The sequence below is a fragment of the Merops nubicus genome, unplaced genomic scaffold (assembly GCF_000691845.1).
Source record: "Merops nubicus isolate BGI_N331 unplaced genomic scaffold, ASM69184v1 scaffold7234, whole genome shotgun sequence".
In the NCBI taxonomy this organism is placed as follows: Eukaryota; Metazoa; Chordata; class Aves; order Coraciiformes; family Meropidae; genus Merops; species Merops nubicus.
The window spans coordinates 16959-34806 of record NW_008602177.1 but is presented as its reverse complement, the minus strand read 5'-3'; the positions used below and the strand labels follow the sequence as shown (position 1 = coordinate 34806).

General features: G+C 39.1%; 1 protein-coding gene across 1 annotated transcript in view; it reads left to right on the top strand.

Moving 5' to 3' along the window:
• Positions 1–5662: 5662 nt before the first annotated feature.
• The window catches only part of SLC9B2 (solute carrier family 9, subfamily B (NHA2, cation proton antiporter 2), member 2), a 15132-nt gene continuing 2946 nt past the window's right edge, over positions 5663–17848 (top strand). The window contains exons 1-8 of the mRNA XM_008938249.1: positions 5663–5755; positions 7283–7466; positions 8659–8829; positions 11479–11621; positions 13561–13688; positions 14553–14728; positions 15265–15371; positions 16517–16666. Coding sequence (XP_008936497.1) covers positions 5663–5755; positions 7283–7466; positions 8659–8829; positions 11479–11621; positions 13561–13688; positions 14553–14728; positions 15265–15371; positions 16517–16666 — 1152 coding nt within the window. The remainder of the gene's footprint in view (positions 5756–7282; positions 7467–8658; positions 8830–11478; positions 11622–13560; positions 13689–14552; positions 14729–15264; positions 15372–16516; positions 16667–17848) is intronic.

Below are 17848 nucleotides of genomic sequence, written 5' to 3'. Positions count from 1 at the left end.
ATACATTTGGTGCATTTTTTACTGGTATATGATTTCTTTCTAGATTGATCTTACTGATTCATTTACTCCAGAGAGTGAAACACTGGAGTAAAACACACTTCCTGTGGCTTCAATTTATGGTAACTCAAAACCCATGAAAGATTAGCAATTTAACATTTAAAGGGAAAAGAATATTATTTAAGGTACAAAATCCAAGTTGCGTTTTAAGAAAATCTGAGTGAAAATTAATTAAATGCTATCTTTATTTGCATCCTGCAAATTATTTGGAAGCTAAACATTCAGTCAGATCTCCTACTATCATTGACAGACTATCCAGACAAAATGAAACAACTACTATTAAATCAGCCAAATGGATCCTGCACTAAGTGTGGTTTAAATAGAAGAAAGCAGAAATAATAGCAAATAAGATAGGAACATTTGAATAACCTTGTTACTGGTAATAGAAATTTCTACATTAGAGAACATACTAGTTGCAAATTGTAGTTAAAAGCATAATATTTTTTGCAAATTACAAAGTAAATTCTTTCTGCTCTGTACTATGTTAACAAAATGTTTTAGAAATGTAAAAAACATTCTCTGATTGTTGAAAAGTGTGTCCCCCGAGCCTGACAGCACTTACACGTCCAAAGTGGGTGGAGCAATACAGTCAAACAGTGTAGGTACATGGTGTGTGGGCACATTAAACTTCCAGAGTATATAGGAAATAGTCAGGGAACATGCACAGCTGGTTTGGGCAACTGCAGTGTCTTATTTTCCAGATCCTGAGCAAGTGAGGCCTTGGGAATTGGGAAAAGCAGTAGCACAAAAGGCAAGGCAATAGATTACTATTAGAAGCAGTAGGACTGGGCACTTTGTAGAGTTTGGGAGGGTTTTTGAAGCATATAACCACTATTGACACTGTCTTGACAGAGCAAGAATGATGAAGAGGAGCCTGGTTTCATGGTTAGAACTAAAGCTTATGGCATGTAGAGAGCATAGAGAAGCCCACGTGGTTTTACAGTCAGTTAGAAAATGAATACGTTCACTAGTACAAAAGAGGTCCTAGTGGGAGAAATACAGACCAGAACTGTTTCATTAATGGTATAGATAACTCCTAAAATGGTCATGAAAGTATCATTACTTTCATATAATTTTGTGAATGTTTCTGTAACAAATCCTGCCATGTTTTTAAAAATATTGCTTAAGCTTTTTAATATAAGCTGAAGTACTAATGTAAATTATTTAATTTCAAAGATAATTGAATGTTTAGTTAAAATCAAGCTTCTTATTTTAAAATTTTAAGTATGTGCAACTTGTACAAACAAGAAAACATTGTGGATGTTGGCTTCCTCAGGCCCATTGTGGGTTTAACTTTTGCCTTTAAATGACAGTTGGAGCATTCTAATCTCATGTACTTGTTTATGGGCGTTTCAAGAATCTAGCATTTCAATAAATTTGCCCTGGCAGCCAAGCTGAGGCAGAAATCCAAAGTAATCCAAAATAGCTCCACCAGTGTTCACTCACATAAATTTAAATGTTAAAAGTTCAGGCTAGCAGGAGGCTGTTTCAATGGTTTCAGTGTTTAATGCAAAGGCCAAAGTCCTTCCTCAGTAGTAGGTGTAAAAGGCTTGTTTTGAAAGGAAAGATCCTTTGAAAGTAGGATGTCCCCACTGCAGTAACATGGGAAAACTTGCACTGTGTATGTTGAAAATAGAGTTAAGAGTCTGAGAAAGAATTTGTTATACTTATTCTATACTGAACTTTATTAGTTAACATTTCTAAGGTCACAGGTGATGGTAGTATACAGATGCTACTCAGAAATTGTGTTGTTTTTTTGTTTTGGTTTGGGTTTTTTTGGTCAGAGCACTCCTGCAAGAAAAGACGTTGTCTGCTTTTCACATTACACTGAAAGCACAGAGATACAGATTTTTCTGGTTGTGTTAAGATACAAGTCTGAAATGCCATTTAATGTCTAGGGGTTTTCCAGAAGACTTGCTGGAATTATTAAAGGACAATGCTTCTTAATCCTCCATTTTAGTTCCATGGTCTGTTTTTAATGGAACTGGATAATTCTGCTTTCCTTCCACTCCAGTGATAATTAGAAGGTTTTTGACTTTTCAGATTCTAGGTCAAACTTATCTCTTGTGGGGGAAGGGGGAGGAGAATTCCTTGATTCAGAGTCAACAATGCATTTTTTTTCTCTCAGATTTGTAGTCAGCTTAATTCTGTGTAATGCTACTAGGAACAAAGTAGCAATGTGTTGTATTTGAATCTGATTTCACAAAATAGCTTGCAAAATGAGTCTGATGGAGGTGAGAGGTCTGCCTCGTTCTCTCATGCACGCTTGCAGATAAGGTGCACACACTTAAATCTTCTTTGACAGTTAGAAATGTCTTGGTGGAAACATCATAAATAGCCAAGCTGTGTGGTATTTTGTTTTTCTGTATTTTTTTTTTTTTCTGGCCTAACCCAATGCACTTCTTCTGCATGCACCCAGAGTGGGATCATCTAGAGGTCCTTACCCTTGCTTTGCAGCTAACCCCAACTGCCATGCTGCAGTCTGAGTAAGAGGGTTGTGTGTAGGTTCCCCACGTCTGTTCCCACAGCCACGGGAAAGGCAACGTCGAAGCAACTTTTTAAATGTGTGCAGGTTGCAATGAAATAACATGTGAAGCAGAGGGAGACTGACGGACCGAACTTTCTTCTCCTCCCTCTTCCTCCTGGGTGCCACGGGTTCAGGGCTGGTCCATTGGCCAAACCAACCTGACAGCACTTTGACAGCTCAGACCATACCTCCCTCACCCTCCCAGCCTCCTCCGCCTGCCCGGCTGTGACCTGTTCACGGTGCCAAGAGAGACGAAGGCATCCGGGGAAGCCCCAGCTCCAGATTGCGGGTTTTACCGCTGCTGTAGTGAAGCTGTTGGAGGCGGGGCTGTGACACTACGAGCAGCAGCAGGGGAGGAGGAGCCAGAGCTGGCACAGAACTGTTGCTGCTGGCAGGGAGCGGGTTATCGCCCCGCTGCCTGCGTGCTGAGCGGCCAGCCCTGCGAGCGGCGCCTTCTCTCTGATCCCTGCTATTCCCCAGGTAGGTTTTCTGCCCCTCGGCCTCGTCGCATCGCCACCCCCCGCGGCGGGGGCGGTCGCTTGAGGGGACCGGTAGGTGCCTTTGCAGGCAGGAAGCTGCAGGGGAGGCGGGAAGGAGGCTGCCTCAGGGTTTATACGGTTTTTTGTGGGTGGTGATACGTGGGTTGGGTGCTTTCTTGGGTTGCAAGTTTTGGTTTAGGGTTTGGTTTTGTTTTGGTTTTTTTTTTTTTTCTCTGAACGTTAGTTGTTCTGGTGTTCATTGTAGTATTTTATTTCTATGCCTTTCTGTGCTGTGTGTGCACAAAGCAGAGCGTCACCAGGGCAATAGAACTAATAATATAAGCATGCACATGCTGCCCCTGTCAGTCATCTCTTCAGCTCTCCCTCTCCTTCCTCCTGCCTACCACTTAAAAACGAGCGAAATTAAAGGATCTAATAAAAACCTACAATAGAAACCTTTTGTGTTTCTAAATAAGGGAAAGTATATTTCACAGAGAGGTACTGAAATACATCTGTAACTGGCTGGTTTCCATAGTACAGGCCTTAACCCTGTTGCATGAATTCTGCCCCTGATTTCGCAATTGCTGATTTTGTTTGTGTAGAGGATGAAATTAAAAAAAAAAAGGAAAAAACCCAAACCAAAAACACCACGAAACAAACCCTAACAATCTACTAACCAACACAACAAAGCAAACCATGAACCCAAAAAAAATCCCACCCAGGTATGCTACTCACTTTGGTCTCATTAATCCAACTGGCTTTTTCTTGAAAATATCTGAACCTGACAGGGTGAAGGCCTGTGGCAAAACAGATGAGGACAGCACAGGACATCCACTATCAAGACATTTCACACCTTGAAACCATTCGTGCTAAATGGAACACCCAATCACCTTGCTTACTCAGTCTTTTCTTCCCTCTGCACTACTGTGAACAATAGGAGCTGAAGCTTCTTTTGTTCTTGAAGCTGAAGTTCCTCAGAAGTATTAACGTAAGTATTAAGGTATTGCTTGTCAACAACTACATGGCCCCAAGAACTGTGACGTTACCCATACAAAGCTGGATGGAGAGCAATCTCCTTTTGGCCCTTACCCCCACACACGCCTTTCAGAATTATAACCTTAAGGACCTGTGCCCTGGAGAAGAGGTCAATGAAGGGAAGGAGGGATGCACTGGTAGGTTGCTGATAGTTTCTATTCCAGTTAGTAAGCTGGCATTTATGTATTCTCACTCCCAATGAAAGGATGAGTAATCCTATTCAAAAACCAAACAAACAAACCACTTATTTCATTAAAAAACTGTGAGAGCATAAGTGTTTGGTTCCACAAATAGTAATTAAAAATATACAGAAGTACTAGAATTTGAGTAAATTAACACTTTAAAAAGGAAGGAAAGCAAAACTATTACCTTGGAACACACTGAAAGTGTTTACATGTGGCTCTGTATTCTTCCTCTATGCCTTGGCCACATATCAAGCCATTTTTGTATGAGAACAACTCAAAACCACTCAGGTGTTACAACAGCCCCTGTCTTAGTTCATGGCATAAATCATTCTGAAATATCAAACACATCATTATAAACTGAAGGCTAGATAATTGTGAGAATCAGCTCTCTGACTTGCTTCCAGAAGTTTAGCAAGGAAGGAATTTCTTGGCTCAAAAGTTCTGGCTTAATTTGAGTGGTGTTTTATATAGTCAGAGCGGTATAAAAGACACCAAGAAAATGCTGTTAGCACTGAAATGTAGTCGATGGAGAATATGTGCACACCTTTGCTATAACAGAGGAAAACTAGCAAGCCTTGTCTTCCAACACATGCATGAGACTTGCTGGCTCAGACTTCTGAAACTACAGTAAATATTTGCACAAAAAAAAAATTCTGATGTACAGAACAGTACATTTCCACATCTCATTAGCATCTATGGGACAAGACGTGGACCAGTTAGATGGAGTAAATACAATTACAGTTACCCACAAATAAATTGGACCTTATTTCCCACTACATAGTCAGTCAATAAGTTTATGACTACTGATGTCTAACAGACCTGTGTTCTTGAAAATTCCACTGAAAATCAAGCTGGAACTGGTCAGGTTTAAGTTAGGGGAAAAATGTCCCCTTGTGTTTATGCTTCAGAAACTATAGCTGTTGTTCTTATCTTTATGAAATGGTTGTTTGCACTGCCTGCACACAGGGCCTGTGACACTTTCAGAACTAATGGTCCTGATAAGTGGTGTTGCCAGCAAACAATCTTTATCTTGTGATGATAGGCTGCACAAATAGGTACATACCTTACAGCCACCCTTTAAGGAGGAAGTAACAGGTTAGCACAGTTCACTATGATTCTAAAATTCAGATTTTATTGTTTGTTTAGTCCTTGATTTTGTAAGCTTATTACTGTTCTTCTATTGGTTTCTGTCCCTTGTCATTACATACAGTATACGCAGGCATACAAAACTCATTACATTCCAAAGTGGGCTTTGAGGATTTTTTCACATGGTCTATGGGAGTAAGACAACATCACTAAGACATCTTCTATCTGGAGAATAGTATTATTAGCTTCTCTCTAAGTTTTCTATCTTTATTGCTTTCTTCAGGTTTACAACAATGGTAAAGGAGGATATTGTAAATGACAATGAAGATTCTGAGTCATCAGTATGTGAGGGAAATGGCATGATACCCATGCATGAGCAAAGTGAGGTAATTAATTAGGATCTCAAAAGTACAATGGCAATCAGCAGTAACTCTACTTTTTCTTTCCTTTTTCTTCCTACATCTCTTAAAATCCCTACAAAGAGAAATCTCAGTGGGAATTTCTTAAAATTAATGAACATTCAGCTTTTAAAAGTCTGTGGTATGTTGGATAGCTGTAAATCAGTGGTTGCAATTTCAGCTTGAAGTGGAAAATGCATCAGTGTACATTTTACAGTCAGTTATGTATGAGAATTACATGGACTTAAGATTGCTGCTTTGCTTTCAAATTGTGCCTGTCGGTCCACTTGCTGAAAGTTTTCCATGTTTGTCTTCCATTTCTTATTTAATAAAAATAAAAATGCCCACCATTTCAAAATTCCACGTAGATACTCCTAGTGCACTTGGAAACTCCTGTGGCTTTAAAAAAAAATTGCAGTGAATGCAAGTAAGAATAAAATTCTTTACATAAAAGGCACTTTAGACTAAATATATAGTATTGACTTTAAAAGATGAGTGCCATATTGGTAGCTGGTGATCACAGAATCACAGGGTAGATAACTCCATGCTGAAAGCTCACAAGATTTGTGTTCCAACTGTGACTCTGAGTAAGTAAGATATATAATTAGAGAAAAAAATATGAGACAGAAAAATAATTGGAAATGTGGAACTGTTACTGGAGGAGTGCCAAACCACAGTATAGGCAAGAATTCCGTGTCTGTGCTATGACAATGAGCTGACATGAAGGTGAATAATCATATGGGAAGCTAGATGATTAACTTATCAAAAATAAGGACCCTACAATGAAGTGAGACACACATCCAAAAATGGTCAAAAAGTGCTTTGGCTATGAATATGGATAAGTATATGAACCAGTGTAAGAGAACAGCTTCAGAGATATAACTCCCATGGCAGTATTTCTCCATCACTGCCTTGACATACCAGCTTGAACCTTCCAGCAATGGATCATGTGAGTAATGCTTGCACTGGCCAGCTGTTCTGTTTCTTTCTTCTTTGTCTAATCGTAAGTAGGTTTTGTTGTTTTGGTTCAAGGCTTTGCCACAGAAGTTATTTAGGAGTCATGTTAAAGATACTGTCTCACTGGAATGAAGCTGATCATTGTCTGTACTCTGAAATCAAGCCTGAAAGTAGAACCTTAACAAATCATAGAAAATATTACTAAATATTTAGCAGGTACACAAAACAAGCTGAACCTGGCCTGTTCATATTGTTTCTTCATCAAATATGCTGATATTGTTGCTGAACAGATGCTCTTTTATTGGGACAGGAGGGCCTGTCAGTTGCAGATAAAAAGGGAAATGCCCCTCAGTCTCTCATATGCAGTTCTTTGTGCCATGCAACAATAAACACATAGCCAAAAATCCCAGATATACAACAAAGCTGAATCATTCCTACAGCAATCTAGTAGCATAGTAATGTATAGGCAGTGTGGATCCAGTGGTCACAGCTCGTTTTAAGTCTTGTACGCCAAATGTACGCAGTGCCTCCTCTGAGAGTCTCATTGTTTTCATTCAGGAGGGACCAACAGTGGGTGCCAAAGGTACTGACGGGAATACACAAACAGAAGAAACTGCTCTCTTGCATCATTGTGCTCAGCAACCACCAGAACCCACAGCAGGGTCTTCAACACCTGCAAGAACATGGAGGCAAATATTTACTTGTCCTCCTCAGGGATTACTGGCCCAAACAGTGACAAATGGTATGTAAGAAGGACAGAGTGATTAAAACAAGAAATGGTAAATGAAGTACTTGTTTCTCTGGATATAATTATATCTGAACATTGCCTTTGAAAATAATGAAGGGAAACAGCTATGTTTTACATATCACACTTTTGCTTCAATGTTTTAGTGGGAAAAACTTTGAGGTGAAACAGAGAGTTGAATGTATCGTTTCTGTTCCTCTATTGTCTCTTCCTTTTAACATGGTAGGTATGTTTTTGCATTGCAAATTGTTTTCAACAGAAGAAAGACTTCCTAATTCTTAGCTTGATAGTTTGTTTTGATGTGAGAGCATTAAGTTGATTATAAATATAGTGATATTTTTGGCACACTGGATGGCTTTTTGTTGAATTAAGGCAAGAAATATGAGACCTTGCAGTGATACCTTCTTTTGTTCCTTAATACCCCAGGCTTGCAAAGCCGGAATCCTTATTACAAGGCAAACTGACCCACTCTATTTAAGATTTGTCCTACACTTGGAGGCTCGCAGAAAAGAATACTCAGCTAACCAGTTATTTTTGACTTTTTCTAACAAAAGACACTTCCTGTGGCTTTGACTGTTTCCACAGCCTCCATTCTCTCTCACATGGAATTCTTGGGCTTTTCTGCTCCGAAATCCACTGGTCTTCCCTTTGTCACCTGTCACCCTCAAATAGATTAAGAAAAATCCAATCTGCAGATTCAATACGTTTTTAGGATTATGAGAAGAGGGATTTATTCAACACATTTCTCCCTTTCCTTTAGTCTTTTGCTTTTGCATCTACACCTGTTCTTGTTGGATAACTCTAGGAACAGACAAGGAAATCTGGAAAGAGTCTAATATTTTAATATATTTTATAATATTTTCACTTACTGTTCTCATAATATTTGTCAGGATAATTTTTTCCCCTCTGTATTATCCCTCTTTGCTCTATCAAGAGAACTATCTGTATTGCTTCAGTCTGCCCAGAGACATGACCTTCTTCAGATTTTTTTTTTTTCCCTCAGGAATAGCAATGTATTGCACAAGCACATCCAGCCAAAATTATACTTAATTTCTTTTAAAAATTAATGATTTTTACTTCTGAAAGTCATGGTACCATTTTCATTTATATAAAAACAAATGTGATCCAGCAGCAAACAAAGTTGTCACCAACAGATGATTAAATATCAATATTTCTTGTTTTGTTCCAGTGGTAATTGTGGTCCTGATTTGGGCTGTGGTTTGGGCCATCACTGGGACTGAATGTCTTCCAGGTGGAAATCTGTTTGGAATTCTGTTTCTTTATTTTTTTGCTGTCATTGGGGGTAAAATTTTTGGATTAATTAAAATAGGAGCACTACCTCCTCTTCCTGCTCTTCTGGGTAAGTTATTCGTCCTTTTATTTTTTTCCTGCACATTTGTGTTTAAACCATTAAGTAGTATCTGGATGCTAGGTATGTTTGGATTGGGAACACACAGCGTCACGCTCAAAATCTGTAGCTTTTCCAAGTGACTTTTGTTTGGTGCTCTCTTAGAAGGTGCAAAATTCCCCAAACTGGTTCAAGTGAAATTGTCTCTATGATACTAAGGCTCACGTCTTAATTCTTTGGGGGCCAGAGAACTGTATACCAACAGATTTAAAGGTTATTGTCTTTCAGTCCCCTTGGTCACAGTTACTTAAAATTTGGGTTTAATATCACCAACCAGGAGTGTTAATCTAGACCTCCTGTTACGTTAGAATAATTAATTCATAAGGAAATTATTGCTGAGCTGTTTGACATGTATCTTGCACTATGAAAATGCTTTCCAAAGAAAACACCATAGGAATTCCCTTCGTCTGGTAGTCCAAAGGAATATTTCTTCTCCTTCCTTTATCTCAAGGTAACTGAAACCAGAGAAAACAAATTCAGCATGAGGAATAGCTCTTCCAAAGAGAGTTATTTTGAATCAATCATAACATCCTTTTTGATATTAACATATTTTTTATTATACTTTAAAATGCAAAATTGAAGTGGAAAATTAAAATTACATTAATTCTGACATCTTCAGAACTTTTTCAGGCTTCTTTCCTAGAGAAGGTTTTGGTTAGATCAGTACAATATTGTGAACCGCTGTGACGTCAACAAAGCTGAAAAATGAGGCTCCATGTTCTTCTCACCAGCTGTATACTGCCCCTTTACTGGGCTTAGTACATAAATGAGTAAAGGTGTTGCCAGGCCGTGAAACTTCATGTCAGAGTGAACAAACATCAGCTTGTAGTGTTACGGGGCTGGTTTTGTAACCTGCATAGATGGCATTGTGCCTCACGCAGCGGTACTGCTGACAGAAAGTCTAGATGGCTTCATACACAGCTCTGTCCAGGCAGCAGGCACCTTCTTGCACCACCTAGTTTCACGAGTGAGAAAAAAAATCAGATGAGAGAGAGGAAAATTTTGCATACAGCATTCTTGCCTGCAATGATGGGAATACAGAATGTAACACAGTCTGCCCTTTCTAAGTAAACACACACACACCCCCCTTAACAAAAAAGTTTCTGTCCATTTGAATTCTACTTTTTTTTTCAATTACATCTGTATCTAAATTATGAGTTGAGCATGAAACTGCTAGACAGACAGGTATTACTGATCAACAAACATAAGCTTGACAGCACCTGTCTGTTGAGTTGCTTAGGACAGAGTTTGTTGTTCAGATCCCCAAACTTTGAGGAAAATTGGAGAAATCTATGAATCAGAATAATAAACAGACAATGTCTTTGAATATGCTTTTTGTACACTAAAAATACAAATCCCAAGCACCTTATAGTAAGCCTGTGTCTCAGCAAAAACGGGGTGAAATGGCTACTGGAACAGTCACATTGTATATTTTAGGTATACATTGCAGAGAGGTTTCCACAGCAGACAACATGAAGCAGAATAGTGAAGATACCCTCTGAGGTGGAGCTTTTGCTTTTTTGCAGAGTAGCTGCACTGACTTGGACCTCAGGCAAACATAGCAAAGAACACGTGACCATTATGCTAGCCTGATATGATTGTCATGAGGTGCCACAGATTAATTATGCCACTTTTTTTTCTGGGAAGTGCTGGGAAGAACAATGTCTGAAAGTCCAGTGTGTTCCAGGACAAATCAAATCCACAGTTGAGACTCACACCAAGCTGGCATCAATCTGACCACAGTGTTTCGTTGCTTTTTGTCCTTTTTGATTTCCTTTTTCTTAACACAGGTAGTAAAAAATTATGCCACAAAAATGTATCTTTGAATCACCAGGACCTACAATGAATTTCTGAAGATCTATACTTAAAGTCAACCTTTTGTCTACTTTTCTGTATCCATCCAGAACTGCAGTTCTGGTAGCTTTGCAGAAAGCTCTGATTAGACAGTTTTGCTAATATTTGCAAAAGGTTGGATCTTACAAGTAACTCAAATAGAGGATAAGTCCAAGATCCTGATGATTCCCCCACTTTTTTCCCCCCCACTTTGCATAGAGCCGTTTAAAAATGTCTCCATTAGTCCATGATTAGGTGTTTTAGATGATATTTCCTAATGAACTCAACATTATGGTTCCTGTGATACCTGCATTTCTTACCCCTAAGAGGGGTTTTAATAATTTCCAACTTGTGAGATAAATACGCAGAGTTAGACATTTTTCCATTTTTCATGTTAAAACAAGCTAAGAAGAAAAATATCCTTCAGGATGTAGAGGTGTCTTTGCTTCTGATAAGTATGACCTGTACGTGGTGAACAAAGCTGAATTTGGTTGATTCACACTAAAACTGTGTCAGATCAAAATCCTGCAGATTTATTCATTGTTGACCTGATGTGTTCTTAGGCCACTTTCATTGCTTTAAATATGTCTCTCTTCTTCCATGTCTCAGTGCCCATGGTTGAAACGGGGCTAATAATTCAGAACATTCATTGTTTCTTTGCCTCTCATAAACACATCATTGGATGTCTATTTTTAAGAATGCTATACAAGCTTTTCTCATGCAATAGAAACAAATAATTTGACAGGAGTTTATTTGCTCTTATTTAAGGGATGCTACTTGCTGGTTTCCTCATCCGAAACACCCCCTTCGTCAGTGGCATTGTCCAGATAAAGCTACGCTGGTCTGCAGCACTGAGGAATATTGCTCTTTCAATAATCCTGACTCGAGCAGGACTCGGCCTGGATCCAAAGGTATGACACCAGCCAGTTGTGTGAGGCAAAGTATACAGCAGCCCTCCAAAAAAAAATATATAGATCAAGTAATTGGATCTGTTAAAAATATTGATTATTCCATCTTAGAGGTTCTGCAAATTCAATCATTACAGAACGTCTATTTTCCATTGTATAGTCGGTCATGTGTGTTCATATTGGCAGTTGGATTTATAGAGGAGACAAGCAAAAAAAAAAAAAATACTTGAAGAAAAATTATTTTATGGCAATTGTACTGCTTGCCTTAAAGAAATTTCCTGAATTTCGTGAGCAGAACCTCTTAAGGACACGTCCTCCACCATGATCTTTCAGGATGAGTTTACAGTCCTTGATAAACTGTCAGTTTACACCAACAAAGTTATGGAACAGATGCACAATTCTTGAAAGAGAATGTTGCCTGTGTTGACACAAATCGAAAAAGTCCAACCAGCAAATAAATCCAAACCCCTTTGAATTCTACTTTTTTCTTCTTTTTTTTTTTTTAATCATTGCTATTTTAATGCAAATATATTCATCACAAGGATAAGTCCTGCTGCACTACAGAAGCAATGAAGCAGTCAACTTCACATCACAATGAAGCCTGTAACACTCCCCTAAACAAAAAAATAGTCTTCCTCTGCACACTTTGAAACAGGATGTTCCATAAAATAATGAAGGCAAGGTTTTGCTTGAAGAAAATCAGCTGGCTAAAATAAAGCTGTACCACACTGGCCCCATCTACTGAAGTTTAAGGGGCTGCGTGAAGTTTATATAAAACTCAGGTTAAATATAGCTAGTTCAGAACAACTAGACTGATTTTTCTTAACCAAGAAAAACTAGGGAGTTGCCACTGCTTCAGATATTTAGGAAAATAGGGGGTTTTAATTCTTGAAAAATGTGTTTCCTAGATTACAATTTATTTTTTTTTTTAAGACATTGAAGCTTGTATGAGCACGGACTGTGTGTTGTTACACACAGGTTGGATGCCCAGTTCTGTGAAAGTGCTTTTCTTTCTATTCTGTGACAACTTTTTTTGCCAAGGGAGCTTCATCTTTGACTCATTTTTCTCCCATGTGTCGAAACTGTCAATGAAAATTATCACTTGGACTCTGTGTGCAGCAATGCTTTGATGCAGTTGCAGTTGTTCCCCATGTAACTGAAGCTGTGAAGACAAAGATGCCAGTTGGTCTGGTGATTCTCAGCCCTGGTTATGCTGAGACAAACTGCATTGGTAAAAAGTGCAACTCATTGATTTTTCTTTTTTTCCCCATGTCAAGATTAGGGATTTATCCTGGCAAAATCACATATATGACTAACTATTAAAGGCAGCTGCTACAAGTAAATACTCTATTTTAGAGAAATATTTCAGTAGGAGTTGCTGAGCCAAATGGAACTTCATTTGCTCTGGATATCAATTGAGAGCCAGCTGAGAAGATGCTTGGCTCCTGGTGCCGAGTTTAATGTAGTTCTACAACTTTTCATGATTTGTTCATCAATTTGGGATTTTTTTTTTTTGGGGGGTGCTCTTGCAATTTATGGGATTACAGCAAAATCTTTTGCAGATGGAACAAATTACGTTGAGTAACTGTGGGTAAGCCAGCTGTGTTGGGGGTGCACTTTTCAAAAGGATCCCAGCTAGTCCAGCTTCTCACCTTTCACTTGCTTTGCACAAGAAGCCAAACAGAATTTTCTGCCACGCCTTCTTGTGATATGCAGGAACCTTGTCCAACCTAAATTTAATGGGTTTCACTGCCACACTTGGAATTTTATATCCAAGTCCAGTTGGCCTTAAGCCTGTCTCTGGCTTAGGCCATGTAAAGCTGTCACTCCCTGTACAGGGTTTCTTTTAATAAAGCACATCAGATCATAACTATTTCCTCTCTATAAAGCCAAGGGTACTGAAGATACTAATGTGAAGCCTGAATGTGCTTGTGTATTGCAGGCTCTTAAGAAGCTCAAAGCAGTCTGTTTACGGCTTTCTTTCGGGCCATGCACCTCAGAAACATGCACAGCTGCTGTTCTTGCCCACTTGTTCCTGCATTTGCCATGGCAATGGGGATTTATATTGGGGTAATGTACTCTCTTTTCTCCTGTGTGACAAAGGTGCCTGTTTTCATGCTGCAGTTAAGTGATTCAAGAGCTGTTAGTTCTCTGCGCCAAGCAGAGACCTCAGCTTAAGGCCAGTTAGGAAGCGGTGTTTAGACCCTGTGGTTCTTTGCTTACCATTCATGTCTGGCTCTGTGGCTAACTTAAAGGTCATGTTTCCAGGCTGTGGAGGAGTACTTGCATCATTACACTTCTGTATTTGTGATCTGGGCACTTGAAGGAAGAAGGATGGTGCAATCCTTGAGTCTTTAACCACAGCACTGGGAGCTTCTATGGACAGAAAATGATACCACAATTTGGAGAACATCTGTGCCAGAATTCAGAATTTCAGAATTTAAAGACAGTCTTCCTGTCACAAGTCAAGGATGGGGATGTGGCATCTTATGTTCTGGACTAATATCCTTGAAGAGGAAACCTTTTCCATCTAGTTCTATCTAAACTGGTGAATTTGGTCCAGACCCATATGCTGGATGAACTCCTCCACACTGATTTTTATGAGAAGGACCTGGGCTACTGAGTCATAAGCATGTCTAGACCAGGTTCCTAAATGGTTCAGTTAAGGTATTTATCAGGGACCATATCTGACCTGCCGTGTAGACTCATGTCTGTGGAGCCCTTTATTTTTAATACTATTGAGTTGAGCAAGAAGTAAAAGCTGACTGCAAATCTGCATAAAAATGTCCCTGCTTGTAAATAGCAAGGGAAGGTAAAAGGTAAAATACATTATGTAAAGGTCTGTTTATTTTTAAAGAGTTTGAGTCAGCACATTTTGAAGTTTTTTAGTCCAGTGCTTTCTTTGGAAGAGAGGCTGAGCCTATGTGTTTTCAGTTTTGTTCTAGGTGCAGTCTCCCCCGCTGTGGTGGTTCCCTCAATGCTGATTTTACAAGCTGGGGGATACGGGGTGGAGAAAGGTGTCCCAACTTTGCTAATGGCAGCTGGAAGTATTGATGACATTCTGGCTATCACAGGCTTCAACACTTGCCTTGGGATGGCTTTCTCATCTGGTATGCTGGTTAATCTGTATGTGGAGAAATCCAGAACAAACAGTGACATTTTGAAGAATGTCTGCTCTGTTATGACTGACTGGTTTGTAACTTAATGACATTTCCTTATAAAGTTCATGTATGGACTTGAATATTGAGAGGGAAATTACCCATGATCAAAAGTCTTGGTGTAACATTGTCTGCTTTGAGCTGTGGGTCACAACAACTTTTGGAGAACATTTTTCCCCATCTCCTCCCTTAGCTGCCAAGTCTGGTCTCTGCATGCCGCACATAACGCTTTCAAATCTGGGTTTGGCACTGTTCTTGTAGTGGCTCTTTCTCTGGCTTCTCTGGCATACTTCCTTGACGTGGGCTTTCAGAGAAAAGGTTTCACTGTCCAGTTCTTTCAGGCCAATAGGTTCCCTCCTGAACCCCTTTGTCTCCAAGTAATTTAAAGCAGGCACTGTCCTGGGTTCACCTTTGCAAGTCTGCAGTGGAGTTTGTGCAGAAAGGATCTACGTATGGATTATTGAACCCCTTTTTGTTTTGCCAAATAGGTTCTACTCTGTACAACGTGCTCCGTGGAGTGCTGGAAGTTGCTGTTGGCATAGCTGCTGGAGGGATTCTGGGAGTGTTTGTTCGATATTTCCCAAGCCATGACCAGGTAAAAATCCAGTAAAAAAAACCTTTTTATAAAACAGAGATTCTTTGTTTGCTGAGGGATGACGTTCTTAAGTTCTTCATTTCCAAGCCTCATGTGTTTTGGGGGAAAGCTGTGTACAGCACTAACAGCTTCCAGGCTGCAAAGCCTATCAAGTGAAATTTGTTTTGTAGCTGATTAGTTGTTTACCACAACAATAACAATGTACATGCAGAGTTTGAAACCCAGCTCTCCATCGTGCTCTCATTGAAGGTGGCAGAAATGTCCACATGTAAAGGAGGAAGGGCCTGATACCCATTTCAGAAAGTCAAATAATCATCAGTTAGACTGATGTACAACACATTTACGTCTGTAAGATGTTTTCCAGTAGGCCTAAGATTAAAAACAAGTAAAGTGGACAGATTGTAGGCTTTAAGTGATTTGGCTTATCATTAGCACTAATTAGAATGTGTTCCTTTCAATAAAATTAAGCTTATATAAAGTGGTAGATGAATTTACTATCAAGGGGCAATTAAATGAACAGAAAATTATGGAAGAAATTAGATATGTTCTGGACAACTGGAGTCAATTTGCAAAGCATCTATTGCCCTCAGTGGGACCAAATTTTCTGCTTATTAAAAAAAACTTAAGAAGCATGGTACATGAGCCAAGCAGATGAATAGAAACGGGGAACAACAGCAGAGATACAACTGTCTGCTGTGAGACTGAATTAAATAATACTAGACTGTTCCTGGCAAATGTTTGTTTGAGTTGTCCTTGAAAACATCTGGTGGCAAGGATTTCACCTCTCCTTGGATAAACTTGGCTGCACAGGTAGGAAATCCTGTTATCACAGAGTTGAAGAGGGGCTGTTAGAATAGAGCATCATGTTCCTTGTGATATAAAAAGCCTATTGGCAGGAACGTTTTGAATGGGCAGAGAAAAGCAAATATTAAATTTCAAAAATATAATTTTCTTAGGAATTAATGTAAAAAAAACCCAACTCAATTCAACAGAACCATTCAAGTCTCACTTGAAAGCTTTGATTCTTTCACAGTGGCTAACAGCAAATTTTATTTTCAAATTGTTATTTTCAAAATTAACAGAAGTAACCTTTTTCCTCCATTTCTAAAAGAATTTTTATTTTCTGTCTCTTTTCTTGGCTGCAGGCATCTCTGGCATGGAAGAGATCATATTTTGTACTTGGGCTGTCCATGTTTGCTGTTTTTGGCAGCATCCACTTTGGCTTCCCTGGATCAGGAGGGCTCTGCACATTAGTCTTAGCTTTTGTGGCAGGTGTGGGATGGTCTGATGAAAAGGTGAATGTTTACATAAGGAAGCACACTATACCAAAACTTCTTTGAATGTACAGCCTGGCAGGAGTCGGAATTTATCAGGAGTGATAATGGTTCGTTTATGGAGATGTAAAATTAATCAGTTAATTTAAAATTAATTAATGGATCAAAATAAATATTCTGCCTTTATTTTGGAAGCCTTTAACATTTAGCATGACATAAAGTTACCATGTACGTGAATATGTACTGTTACAGAACCTAACATGCTGACTGAAATCTTCACAAGCTTTTCTTACGTATCTTAAGCCATGTAAAGGAGATTCAGTTGTCAAGGCACTTGAGGAGGAATCCAGAGCTTTGTGTTCCAGCTCTGTGAGTGTCTGTAACCTTGAACAGTCACTTTGTGGTAAGATTTAACAAAGAGGTGTCTGAAATACAGTTGTGCACATGGCTTGAATACTCTGTGGTTTTAGGGGGGGAGTGAAATGGAAAACAGTAAGTCACCATCCTCTCTCATCTTTCCCAGATCCCAGCAAGTGGGATAAATAAATTGGAGAGCAGGGTGCCCACAGTAAATGGCGATACAAGGCAATACAAAAACCATACCAAAGACTGGGGTTTAGTCACTTTCTCTTAGCTACTAAGCCTGCTTCCTCTTCCTGTTGCTGCCCTGCTGCATTTCTGTACTTTGGCATGTCTCACTGCCTCTTTTGCTTGATACCATCTACATTTAATGTTTTAAGGGCATCTTTCTCTCCACAGCTGTAGCTTTGCCACATGCAGTAGGAGAAGGGGAGAAGAAGAGAAAGGAAAGGGGATCAGATATAGCAGAGTCCACTTTATTATTCACACCTAGATCCTGACTTCAGTAAGATCTCAAGGTTTGTTAAAACAACAAAAAAAAACCAAACCATGGTTTTTATTTATCGTATTATGTTGTCCAATTTTAGAAGAAAAAAAACCAACTCATCTTGGGACTTTACTTAAGGACATTACAACTAACAAAGCTCTCTATTGAAAAGCACTTAATGGCTTACATTTCAGAAGGAAGGACCTTAAAAGAGTACATGCAGTCTATAAATTTTAGTTTAAATTCTTTTGATCAGTGAATGAAGATTCTTGGCCTTAATGATATTGATTCCAAATGCCTTATCTGTTTTTTATCTGATACAGTCAGAGATGTCTGCATACAGTATACTCAATATA